The following is a 13636-nucleotide window of genomic DNA, read 5'->3' as shown; positions in this document are numbered from 1 at the left end:
ATATAACCTGAGTGATTGGAGTGAGGAAAGGAGAGGCAGCTTCAGGATACCTGGTAAATTTCACAGTTTATTAGGGGCCAAAGCCTACATCCCTTGAGGCTGACTCCAGGGCTCTAACTACTTGACCACACTGACTCTCAGTAAAACAGATAATGAACAGTGTTGAAGGAGAATGTTCCTATCTTCGGCTGGATAAAAGACCACATGCGAGGTTACAATTCAGTCCATGACTCAGAATTTGTGTGGGAAAGGAGCAATGTGTGAGTGATAACTGATCATTATCTCAGAATTGTAGGAAAGGGGGCATCATTTGTGGGTATATGCATTTTTGGCCAATATGCTACATACAGATTTCATTAAGGAAAGCAGTCTTTAAAAGGACGTTCCCAGCTCCTACCTCTTCATTATCCTTTATATGCTACTTTTGTGGCTGAATGAGGATAAGTCTGCATTACATTGCCTCTATTAAACAGACACCTCACTGCAGCTATTTATTCCCAAAACCACCACACCACCCTTGAAGCATCTTTCCCAACTTGCATGAAGTCACTGAGGATGGTGGCAGTACAATACCTCAAGAAGGCACCAGATTAAGAAAAGCTGTCTGTAATTGACCAAAACGATTTCTTTGTACACAACAGCTAAAGGATATGTGAACGAACCCAAAGGATGATGCTCACCAATGCGTCTTCTTCATCCTGGAAAGAAGTGACGAGTGGAGTACCATAGGGTTCCATCCTGGCCCAGTTCTGTTCAATATCTTTATTAATGACTTAGATGAAGGCCTAGAAGCCATGATCAGCAAGTTTGCAGATGACACCAAATTGGGAGGGATAGCCAATACTTCAGAAGACAGGAGCGGAATTCAAAATGATCTTAACATATTAGAGAGATGGGCCGAAACTAGCAAAATGAAGTTCAACAGGGACAAATGTAAGATACTCCACTGAGGCAGAAAAAAATGAAATGCAAAGATATAGAATGGGGGACACCTGTTTCGACAGCAGTACATGTGAAACAGATCTTGGAGTTCTCATGGACAAGTTAAACATGAGCCAACAATGTGATTCGGTGGCTAAAAAAGCCAATGGGATTTTGGCCTGCATAAATAGGAGTATAGTGTCTAGATCCACATAAGCCATGCTACCCCTCTATTCCCCACCAGGAATACTGTGTGCAATTCTGGGCACCGCAATTGAAGGGAAATGTTGACAAGCTGGAAAGAGTCCAGAGGAGGGCAACTAAAATGATCAAAGGTCTGGAGAACAAGATCTATGAAGAACAGCTTAAAGAGCTAGGCATGTTTAGCCTGCAGAAGAGAAGGCTTGAGAGGAGACATGATAGCCATGTATAATTATGTGAGGGGAAGTCAGAGGAAAGAGGGAGCAAGCTTGTTTTCTGCTGCCTTGGAGAATAGGATGCAGAACAACAGCTTTAAACTACAGGAAAGGAGAATCCAGCTGAACACAAGGAGGAACTTCCTAACTGTGAAAGCGGTTCAGCAGTGGAACTCTCTGTCCTTGAGTGTGGTGGAGACTCCTTCTCTGAAAGCTTTTAAGCAGAGACTGGATGGCCATCTGTCGGGGGTGCTTTGAATGTGATTTTTCTGCTTCTTGGCATTGAATTGGACTGGATGATAACAACAATAACAATAATGCCAGTCCTCTAAGGTAAGCTTTCACACATGAATCTCCAGCAGTGAATTAAAACTTCAATAAAAGAGATTGCACCTTATTGTTGCAAAAAGCTTCTTGACAGTAAGATCTGTTTGACAGTGGGATAAACCTCCTCAGTGTGTGATGGAGTTGTTCTCTGGAGATTTTAAAACAGATGCTGAATGGCCTTCTGTTAGGAGTGCTTTGATTGTTGTTCCTGCATGGCAGAATGGGGTTGGACTGGATAGCCCTTGTGGTCTCTTCCAACTCTATGATTCCAATACAGAAGAAGTTTATGTACAGGGCACATATAAATCCACAAGCAACAGTGTGGTATATTAAGATATATATAAAGCATATATGAATGTGCAGCTACTCTTTGTAGCGGTTTTGGAAATAGGCACACACACACCAATTTCTAGCTATGAAGGACATTTTCCTCCTGCTGCAACCCACTTGGGTTCTATGTTTGCAGAGAAGGGACATATCATATTATTCCTTCTCCAGTCAGCTTATTCAGTTCTGGTTGCCTATGACTACGAGATTTATGCTTAAATACATGGTGGCTTTTATGGGGTTTTCTCTGGATAGTATATGTCTGTAGTAGTTTTTTTGCTGCTCTCTTGGCTTTCTGGATCACATGCTTGGCAGCTAGATTCTTCTGGCCCTCTCAGGCTGGTGTCTAGGGAATCTGGTTATTTTTTTTCTAATGGTGCCCATACATTTTTATTAGATAAGTAGTAGTTTTAGCATAAAAAGACACAAAGTCCTTTGTTACAGTGATAGTAAATTGGGGAGTGGGAAACAAATCTCATGCCAAACCTCCCTATATTCTTCTCCCAAAATAGGTCCGATTTTGAGGCCTAAATAAATTGAGCTATATGTGCTCCTGCTGAAGCTGTGTTGTCCACATTCCCCTGGACTTCCACAACATGAAGTCCTATTTTCTGATTACAGTAAGTCTTAGAATATTTTTCAGGGCCTCCATGTATCAGGCATTGCTATGCTTATTTCACAGACCTAGACTGAAATCCAGTGCTTACAATATTGAACTGGAAATGTAGTTGTGAAAATATTTAAAATACAAGGCCTTGGAGATATTAAAATAATATTAAAACTTTATTTGTATTCCGCCCTCTCCCCGAGGGGTGGATTCCAACAAAAAATGGCAAGCATTAAGTGCCAAACACATTATAAATAAAAATGCAAAAAAAAAAAAAACTAAACAAATATCAAAATGAAACAACAGCTACAACAAAATTAAACAAAAATTTAATAACATAACCTAACCAATTGGAACTCCTGGTGGTGCAGTGGGTTAAACTGCTGTTACTGAACTAGTTGACCGGAAGATCGGCTGTTCGAATCCAGGGAGCGGGTGAGCTCCTGCTGTTAGCCCCAGCTACTGCCAACCTAGCAGTTCGAAAACATGACAATGTGAATATATCAATAGGTATCGCTAGGGCAGGAAAGTAACAGCGCTCGATGTAGTCGTGCCAGCCACATGACCTTGGAGGCATCTATGGACAACACCAGCTTAGAAATGGAAATGAGCATCACTCCCCAGAGTCGGACATGACTAGACTTAATGTCAGGGGAGAACCTTTATCTTTACCTAACAAATTACCTTAAATTTTGTATGAAAACATAACACATAAATTATATAGACACACATATCAATCAATTGGGATAGTTGTTAAAATATTAAGCGGCCAGTGAACCAATGGTACCAGTGAGCCAAGACCAACTAAGATTAGAATATAATAGCAGTATCCAGTAGATGACTAAGTCTAGTTCCAACTCAAGTAAGTTTAGAAATTTCTATAGGAAAGCCATGTCTCTTCAGTTTCCCCACTACACATCTTTTTGAATTTCTCTTCTACCCCCTCCCCCTTTTCATTATGTGAACACAAAATCTTTAAACTCAGACATGATTAGATCTTTAAAAAAAACACACACACACAATCTAAAAAAAAAAATCAGTCCCAAATTTTAGTTATATTAGCTAGTCTGGCGGGATCTGTAATATAAAATGGAAAACTTAAAGGAAGCAAAAATGTGTTTCTCATTGGAAGGAAAGTTCTGTCCTGTTTCGCCCACCCCCTTCTTTTTTGGTGGGGGATGGAAATTGTAATGAAATCTCTTGCTTGAATGCTGTTCCATGTCCCTAAATGAATGGAGGAGCCATTGTTTAAGAAGTCTGGAATGTAAGGAATGCTGTACTATAGGAAGGGGTCAGAGGGATTTAAGTTGATAGAGGAAAACATGTGTCTAACCAATTCCTACCCCAGCCAGTTCTGCCAGACATCTATAGGGAAGGTGGCTCATACGCTGTGCAGTCCCACACTGAGAAATTCAAACTCTTGCTCAATGTATATCATAGAATAAAAGTGGATTCTTACTATTGTTTTTATTGGTTGTTTTGTTGATGCTAAGGCTGGAAGCTTTAATCGATTTAAGTGGTACGATTAATCAACTAAAAGCTTTCATTAAAAATTAAAATGTATGTTCTCCCGCATTACATCATAGATTGTTCCTTTCTTCTTTTGCCAAATTATCTGGAACAAAAGGAATAGAAAATTCCTTCAAGACAGACCTCCCCCTGCCCCAATTTGTCTTAGACACAAGAGTAAATTTGTGCACTTTCCCTGAAGGCAGTCAAAACTGTTGGTCAAAGTTAAAAGCAATATGAATTTTAAAACTGTTTCTGCAACAATATCTGTATGACTTGAACTTGTTAATTTTTTTTTTGGAAGCCAATTTGAACATTTTGGATTACTATAATATTATGCACCAATCTAATGAATGTGTTCATGCATGTGGGGGTATTTATGCATGCACATAACCATATTTTTATCAATGAGTGTTACCTTATGTTCATTAAATTGGGAGCGTTCTCATATTTTGCCAATATGGCCATGCCACTTTTCTTAATATTAGCCATGGCCACTTTAAAAAAACAACAACCCTAAAGTATTATCTTCTCTGCCAGGTTATATGGCTACATAGGATCAATACCAACCTGCTCAACTAAAAATGAGAAAGGACTTAATATTAAAATAGACAAAAACTTGCTTCACTTCTGTGCATTATTAGTGGGAATTTCTTAACAGCTCCAGATTTTTGGAATGCAGCTGGGGCTACTGGGAATTGCAGTCTTAACAACAGATTTTCCTGCCCCCCATTATATATACTGACTTGATAATAAATCCTCACATATATGGTAAAACTCATTTATTTTTTAACTTGCAAGCAAGGACCACAAAAAGTTTTTAAAAGCGTAAAATCCCCCTCCAGCCATTTTAAACCAAAACGTGCTGCTGCTTTGCTGGCGGTGGGGGCACCATTGCTGTTAATGGAGCACGCCAAGCCCTCTTTCAATAGCGCCTGTACAGAGGCAATAATTACTTTAGATTTTTTTAAAAAGTGGCAATGGCTAAGAAGATTAAAACATCTCCTGCCTCTGTGTGTTGGATCTGTTTCTGTGCACACTAACAAAGTAACATAGTATATAGAATGGGAGGAGATGTATATCAGAATAAGTGCTGTGATAGCTAAGTGGTATGGACATGCATGCAGAGCTGCATGGGAAGAGAAGGGTGTGGGCTTCTGAATTCACAGGAAGTGACAGGCACAGATAGATAATATATGGATTTGCTTGCGAAAAATAGTCACAGCAGGTAGTGAGTGACACACATGCCCGCGGATCTGTTTCAGTATTTGCATTTCTCTGCCTCTGAGTCGCAGCTGCTTGGTGAATTTAGGAATGTCCAGGATGTCTGATAGAGTGGAGATGGTCCACCTGTAGTGGCGTGTGGCAGCTGTTATAGAAGGATGGGTTAATTTTGGCACTGAGAATTCCCAAAGATTCTATTTTGGGAAACAGGAATTCCTAACAGAAAAAAAACAGGAAGAAGAGGCCTGGCTTGATGCTATCTCAATTGAGTGCTTGTTAAAATATTACCTTGCCCTTTTTCTTTATCTTCTTCCCTCCCCCTTGCCCTCAATCTTCTCTGGCCATTAAAACAAGAGCATGTTTTATGGACAATCCCATGGCTCTTTATAGAGATTCTCTCTCTTTTCTTTATTGACCCCTTGAGATTCAAGCTGACGCTCCCAGAGTGTAATTTTGCTCGCCCCATCTCCTTCCGACGGATGTGATTTTCAGAGTGCTCTGAAGAGCCGGCAGGAGACAGGGGCCGAAATCCTGAAAACGTCAAGCATTAGCAGGCTGGATATTATGTCTTGGGTTTTCCTACAGGATGTGGTAGAAGCCAAGAGATTGAGGGAGCTGGGAACTAGAAAATATGGCTGGTGACTACCACACTTGCCTTGTGTGCTTGGACTAACATTTGGAAGAGTCTGAATACCTTCACATGAGCAGTGGGGTGATTGCTTCCATTTTAGCAAGCTTTTAAAAATTTCCCGCATAATTTTATGAAATGAAATGCATGCATTAAAAAAACTTTAGGAAAAAAACTAGTTGAAAATGATGATTGTTAAGTCATATTATATTAAACAATTATATAAAATGCTAGAAAGAACAGATGTTTTTCAAGATAGGTGGGATTAATTATTGGACGAGTAATAACTAAAGTCCCCGGTAGCACAGTGTGTTGAAGCGCTGAGCTGCTGAACTTGCGGACCAAAAGGTCGCAGGTTTGAATCTGGGGAGCTAACAGCTCCAGCTTCTGCCAACTTAGCAGTTCGAAAACATGCAAATGTGAGTAGATCAATAGGTGCCGCTTCAGCGGGATGGTAATGGCGCTCCATGCAGTCATGCCGGCCACATGACCTTGGAGTTGTCTGTGGACAGCGCCAACTCTTCGACTTGGAAATGGAGATGAGCACCAACCCCCAGAGTTGAACACGACTGGACTTAACATCAGGGGAAACTTTTACCTTTACTTAATAACTAAAACAATATAAATATCTGAACTTAAACGATTCTAAGCTCCTGGAAAAGGAATTCATACATTTTTAATTCAGCCCAAGGTTAATTTTTTCGGTCTTATATCTGTTCCTTTTTGGTTAATCTTGTGGATCATGCTGAGTCCCTGTTTCAACAGGAACTCAGATAAATAAATAGAAGTTCAGTGCTTCTTGAGCAAGAAGTCTTTTGATACATGAATTACTAAAATTTAAATATTTTTTATTGGAACAAAGGTTTTTTTGATACATTAAAACATTTGGGGACAACTAACCAAATAGAACACCATACAAAAACAACAAACATATAACATGCAATAATACATGTGTCACAGGCATTTTCATTGCCATGATGGAAATGCTCCACTTCCATTGCTTCTTCTCCATCTTCAGAGCTTTGAAAAATTTCTTCTTTGGACTACAATTTTCATAATGCTCTAGTCTGAATGTAATTGGGGTTGGGGGGGGAGAGTTCTTCAGTTGCTGATCGTTATTGCCCCTTACCTGTCCCCAATGAAGGAGACACACTGTATCTATCTTGAAGCTGGTTCTTTTGTATTCCTTCCCATTGAAACAAAAGGAAGAGTGAAGTTTGAACAGGTTAAGCAAGTAGAGGTTAAAAAGCCCTTCTTAACATCTTCTTTCTTGACTGATGTGTGTATGTCACTGCAATTGTTTTTTAACTGAAATTGCTGTGTTTTATCAATGATGTATTTTTGTTATATTTTATTGTATGTTGTTCTGTATTTGTATTTGTATTTGTACTCTTTGGAAACCGCCCTGAGTTCCTTCGGGAAGATAGAGCGGTATATAAATAAATAAATAATTATTATATATTATATGTTATTATATGCTATTATATGTCAGGATGTCATAGCAGGTAGATTTTCAGTCATGGACTCTCCATCTTTACAGGATTCATCTGCCCAGCATTTAAAAAAGAAGTAGTGACACAGAAAGATTTTTAGAAGCTAACCCTCCAGCTTAGCAGTTTGGTAAACATGGTTAACTTCTTGTTAGATAATCAGCTCTGCCTTTATTGTTGTTGTCACTGCTGCTGTTTCTTTTCAACCCAGTTGTATACTAAACTGTATTTTAGGGGTAATTGGTTAATTTAAAACAGGGGTGAGGAAAGTGACACCCACAGACCACAACCAGCCTTTGATCTCCTTTTCTGTGTTGCTCAAGCCTCCCCCACACATCCCCTGTTAAAAAAATAATATGGAGTGAGATAGCCCGGAGTTGCAGTTTACCTGACTCCACTTCCACTTGACTAAAAGAACGGAAGTACATTTGGAAGTAGACTTTTGAGAGCTGTTGGGGCTCTTGGGTGGTGATGTGAAAAATGTGATCGTGTGTGGTATTAGGTACCTGGGAGTGAAAAGGATCTAGGTATGCCATAGTTGCTAACTTTTAAATAACTATTGATTTTAAAAGAATATGTGTCAAGCTTTAGATTCTTATTCAGACACAGGGGGAAACAGACATATGCAGCACTGATATCTATAGTTAGCAGGCATTGTGAAGCTTCAAAATGGATCAAACCTGGTTTAGATTTTTAGAAACCTGGCCTCCTGCTTTTTGCCAGGTAGCCCAGGGAATTGCTTTCTTTCTGCTTAGAATTATAAGATCTTAGAGATGGAAAGAACCACACAGGATACCTGGTTCAACCCCCTGCTATGCAGGAAGGCACAGTTAAAGCACTCCAAAGACCTCTAAAGTTAGAGAGCCTTCTACCCTCCAAGACAATATATTCCAATTTTAAAACAGTATCTTAAGAGAGGGAGAAATATAATTGCGAGGAAGTTCTTTTCCTTTAATTTGAATCTTCTGGATTGTGTTCTATTCTCTGGAAGAGTAAAAGAAAGCTTGTTCCATTTTCTACTTGGCTTCCCTTCAGATATTAAAAGATAGCTATCATGTCACTTCTCATTCTTCTCTTATCTGAACTGCAATCTGTTTTTGCTGTTCACATAAAGCCACTGATCTTGACCTAGAAGATTTAGATCTAGCTACTCCCTCCCTACCCAGTCCCAGGCTTTATAGGCACCAAGGGGAAAATAATTTGGAAAGAGCCTTTGGACTGTAGTTCCTGTAGTTCCTAGAATCCTTTAGTCCAGTGTTTCTCAATTTCTGATCTTCCAGACGTTTTGGACTTCAATTCCCACAATTACTAACAGCTAGTAAGCTGGCTGGGATTTCTGAGAGCTGAAGTGCAAAACACCTGGAGGAGCAGAGTTTGAGAAACTACTACTCCAGCCTTTCAGCTCTGAAATAGATGTCATCCATCCAGGCTAATGCCTAGGGAGGTAACACAACTGCACAACATTGCCTCTAATCCTCATTAAATCCTAAAGGCATCTCAGTAGTGCTTTATAATCAAGAATATGCTGTTGACAGGTCCAGTAAAACCAACATGATCATGTTTCCCCAGACCTAATAGTAAATTGTCTGTTATGGTGACACAAGCTCTGTCAACTCAATAGCTAAGTGTTAAACTTACAGATGCATACATTTCAGATAATATAACATTACCATCCATGTGTATTTTTTCAGAGCTTTGAAAAGTTACTTTTTTGGACAGTAGTCTTTTAAAATGACCAAATGAGGACCAAGACCTGCTGGAAGTCCCCAGTTTTAAGACCTTGCGTCTAACTGCAACTAGACGCAGACCCTTTTCAGTAGTGGCGCCATCTCTGTGGAACACCTTGCCACCTGAAGTCCGTGCCTTGCGGGACTTGTTGGCCTTCCGCAGGGCATGTAAGACACACCTGTTTCGGCAGGCTTTTGAGTTCTGTTGCTGATATTTTAAAAGGTGCTTTTAGGATGTTTTTAAGATTTTTTTTAAAGATGTTTTTAAAATGTTTTTTAAATTGTTGATTTTAGTCGGTTCTTGTAAGCCGCTCCGAGCCCTAGGGGAGTGGCGGCATATAAGTTTGAAAAATAAATAAATAAATAAATAAAATAGTGTCACTGAAAGCTGAAAGATTTATGGCAGTTTCAATGCAATGCAATGCAATGCAAAAAAATTTTTTTTTCAGATCTGGCTTTATTCATATGCTTATGCACGGAAACAAAAAAACAGTTTTATCTAGGAGTAGCTAGAATTGTGCAACCAGAAACTCTACTACCATGTACAGAAAATATTAATACTGGTAATACCCTGGTTTTTCTGGGTGCAATGTTGATTTTTTAAAATCCTGTCTGCATCATTGACTTTTTGATAGTAACTGATATCTTTCCCTGACAGAAGAAATAAAGCATTGGCCACTGCTAACTCTAAGGGGCTTGCTGGGGAATGACTGACAATGATCCAACAAGCCCAAGGTTGTAGATCTATAGACTTATTCCTCCTGATTACAACTATCAATAATAAGACCTGAATGCTCAGATTCTCATTCAAGTACATTGCTGGTAGCACCTACGCCCCCAAATTTACTCTAAAGGAAACACATAGAACCAGGTGAGACCAGGACTTTTTGATTCACAACATTTTACCTATGGTTTTGATCTGGATTGAGCCATTTGCACCTGCCATTTAGATTGATGAAAAACAATTATTTTTAAGAAGCACATTTTAACAATCTAGACTGCAGGCACACAAGCCATTTTCCAGTTTCAGACTGTCATGTTGTTGTCAGAGGGAAATCACTGCCCCTTTTCATTTCACACACTGCCACAACTACAGGTGGTTGGATTGGATAAGAGCCATATTTTTTAATCTGTAAAACGAGTTTCTACAGACCTTTGAAAACCAATTGAGTCTGTTAATCTCTGGGGCCACTCTAAATAGATTTGTTGCCGAAGTCAAGCCAACTTTATAAAATGTGAAGTATATGGGCACTTGGGGCAGAATTGAACACTGAGTATAATGTGTACATTATCACTGTGTCTCTCTTTTCATTTATTAATTTGCTGAAGGGAGAGCAATCCATAGTGAAAGTACATCAACTTGGACTTGATTGTACTGAGTAGTTCTTGCTCAGTGGTTCTTAACCTGTGAGTCCCCAGATGTTTTCACCTTCAACTCCCAGAAATCCTAACAGTTAGTAAACTGACTGGGATTTCTGGGAGTTGTAGGCCAAAACACCTGGGGACCCACAGGTTGAGAACCTCTGTTTTCTGTGCTGTACCTTTATTGTTTGTGTAGAAGTGGGAATTTCAGCTGTGGTTGTTTGTCACATAACTAGGTAGTGCTGATTTTTGTTTCTACACTACCATTAAATGGACAGAATACCACCAGTTTTCAGTTTCACAGCTTTACTTCTGGAACTTAACTTTGTGTGAATGGGAGCTTTTTACCTAAGAGTTCTGGCAACTCACACGTATTGTAGTATGGCATATGGGCATTTCAGTTTTTTGTGCTGGGAAGACCATAATATTTAGCAAGTAAAAAACGGGCTTGATTGGGGCCACCCATCCTCATCAATACTCAGAGTTAAGTTTATTTCAATGAAACTTACTCAAATATGTCTAGCAGGCTCTGCTGATCTGACATACTCCAGATGTTTTGGATTGCAATTTGAATCAGCCCCTGTGACCACGGAGAGTATAAGTTGTGGTTGAAAACACTTGAAGAGCACCAGTCAATATAAGATTGCAACCTTATAGAGACCTGTTTGGCTGGATACCTCCAGAGGGAATCCCTGCACTTTTATAGAATTTTCCCTACTACACAAGCAAGTGTTGGAAATTTGATAACTTTCCATAAACGAGAGCTCAGTATTGAATCAGTGAAACAGAAAAGCCACCAGGAAGTCTTGCAGAAAGCGAAATAACATTTTAGTGAAATTGGTAGGCTTGATCAGATTTACCACTTGCTTGCCAGTGTAAACAAGCTCCTAAATTGTGCCAGGAGTTAATGACAATTTTCTTAAGGGGAAATTAGCAGAGCATTTTGGTCTTTTCTGTTTAGAAAGGTCCGCCACACCTTTGTGTTCTCCTTTCCCTCTCTTTTGCCAGGAGGAGAGTGTTGTGAGATTATAGTGTGTGTGGATTCTGCAGATATCCATTTCTTAATATATATTCTCATCAGAAAGTAGTGCATGTTACCAGACTTATAAAAATGGCACTTGAGAATTCCCAGACAGAGAGTTCACAAAAGTGGTTCAAGTGGTGTCCCCCTCTCTTATCTGATTCCAAATTGTCTAATATAAATACGTTTTTACATTTAGTTTATGTCATTCATATGAAATGAAAACATTTTTTGTTTGGGTTTCCTTTAATTCAGGGTTGGGTAGGAAGATAGACTGAGATCTGTTGGAAGATGATTGGGTGATCTTAGTTATTAATATTAACAGCAACAAAATGTCTTTCTTCATTCTGTAGCTATATTATTGAAATTATGAAAGCTTGAAATAACCAGGAGTGGGGTTTTATTTAGAAAGGCTGTAAACCTCATTCAATTCTGGTACTAGGAGCCACGGTGTTGCAATGGGCTAAACCTTGTGCTGGCTGAACTGCTGACCTGAAGGTTGGGTTGCTGATGTGAAGATTAATGGTTCGAATCCGTGAGACAGAGTGAGCTCTCATCTGTCAACTCTAGCTTGCGGGGACATGAGAGAAGCCTCCTAGTAACACATCTGGGCATCCCCTGGGCAACGTCTCTGTAGACACCTAGACAGCCAATTATCTTATACTAGAAGCGACTTGCAGTATGTTTTCAAGTCGCTGCTAATACGATTTTTAAAAAAGTTCTGGTACTCAAGAACAAATTTCTGGGGTCAACATTCTGTAGTTTTTAGTCATCTCCAGGCAGTGGGCCTATGGGCTCTACCAAAACAGAAAACCCCGAGTAGGTCCCATAAACAATGTGGTCCCAGCAATCTTAAAGCTATTTTCTCCGTTCCAGATAATAGTTTCTGCTTCATATTCAGTAAAGGCAACAATTTAAAGATACAATGAACCTTAATGTCTAATTAAATAATTTCTTCTTTCTCTATTTATCTCAGGAGCCGGAAAATTCAGATTAGAAATATTCCCCCTCAACTACGATGGGAGGTAAGATATTTTTGAACCTGAAAACAATACATTGACTGTAAAAACAAATCATTTCCGTGGTTTTTTGAAATGCGTGGGTGGGAAAAAGCAATGTGAGAGTCCCCATTTTTTTCCAAGGCATCTGTTGTGATTTGGGTAAAAAGTATCAATTTCACCCATTTTTAATCCTTTATATGTGTTTCCAGAAAATGCTGCATACCATTTTGTCAATGTAACTCAAGAGTGGGGAAAACATAACTTGTAGGCCACTGGACCTATTTTTGTGCTCCCAAAATCTCCAGATAGTCCCCTGAAATTCCACACCCATTTTTTTTTTCTCTGCATGTTCTGCCTCCAAATAATACCCCAAAGCCTGAAAACAGAAGAAAATGTTTTCCCAATCCAATAAAAGCCTCCCCCAAATACTGTTTTCCCAACTGTATACAGTAAAAGTACCCAAATGTGTGTTGGTGCCACACATCTGCCAATGCTCAAATTCACCCATCCTTGTCACATACACACACTCGCTGCTTCGTACATGCATGCGCTGGCCATATATGTGTGCATAGCGGGAGCTGGGGCAAAGCCCTTGGTTGGCTAGATTTGACCTGCAGGCCTTAGTGATGACATAGTTTTGATGGATTTTCAGATTTATTTCTCTTCCATCAACTTTTGCCCCAGCTCTGCTCTCCTAAATTTGTTGCTCATTGTAGTGCATTGATTGGTTGAAGGATAGCTACTCACCTTTTAGATAACAATGACAGGTACTTAGCCACTAAGCAAAGAAGTTTGGACCCGTGAAAAGATGAAAGGGAAATATCTTAGTTTACTGTGACTTTATTTGTGCATAATAATTAACCATATTTTATTTGGATAGAACACGCTTAGGTGCCCCTTTTGCTTATACATCCCTGGCCTGTACTTTCCTCTAGCATAGTCACTCAGCAACATTTCACTTTCGCAGGACATCCAGTTGTGGGAGGTGCTACTCTGAGGATTGTGAAGTAGTCCAAAAGCCAGGATACCATTGTTAATTGTTTCACATATCTTGTGGATTTTGGTCTTGGTCTAAT

The 13636-nt window shown here is 39.5% G+C and overlaps 1 protein-coding gene across 2 annotated transcripts in view; it reads left to right on the top strand.

Annotated features, from left to right (window-relative positions):
* igf2bp1 (insulin like growth factor 2 mRNA binding protein 1) overlaps window positions 1-13636 on the top strand; it is a 94309-nt gene that overhangs the window by 44317 nt on the left and 36356 nt on the right. For both annotated transcript variants that reach the window (XM_008113503.3, XM_062958171.1), the window contains exon 3: window positions 12536-12584. In XM_008113503.3, coding sequence (XP_008111710.1) covers window positions 12536-12584 — 49 coding nt within the window. The remainder of the gene's footprint in view (window positions 1-12535; window positions 12585-13636) is intronic.

This window comes from Anolis carolinensis, chromosome 6, assembly GCF_035594765.1.
Source record: "Anolis carolinensis isolate JA03-04 chromosome 6, rAnoCar3.1.pri, whole genome shotgun sequence".
NCBI lineage: Eukaryota > Metazoa > Chordata > Lepidosauria > Squamata > Dactyloidae > Anolis > Anolis carolinensis.
The sequence above is the reverse complement of the archived record's forward strand: the minus strand, read 5'-3'. Positions and strand labels throughout refer to the sequence as shown.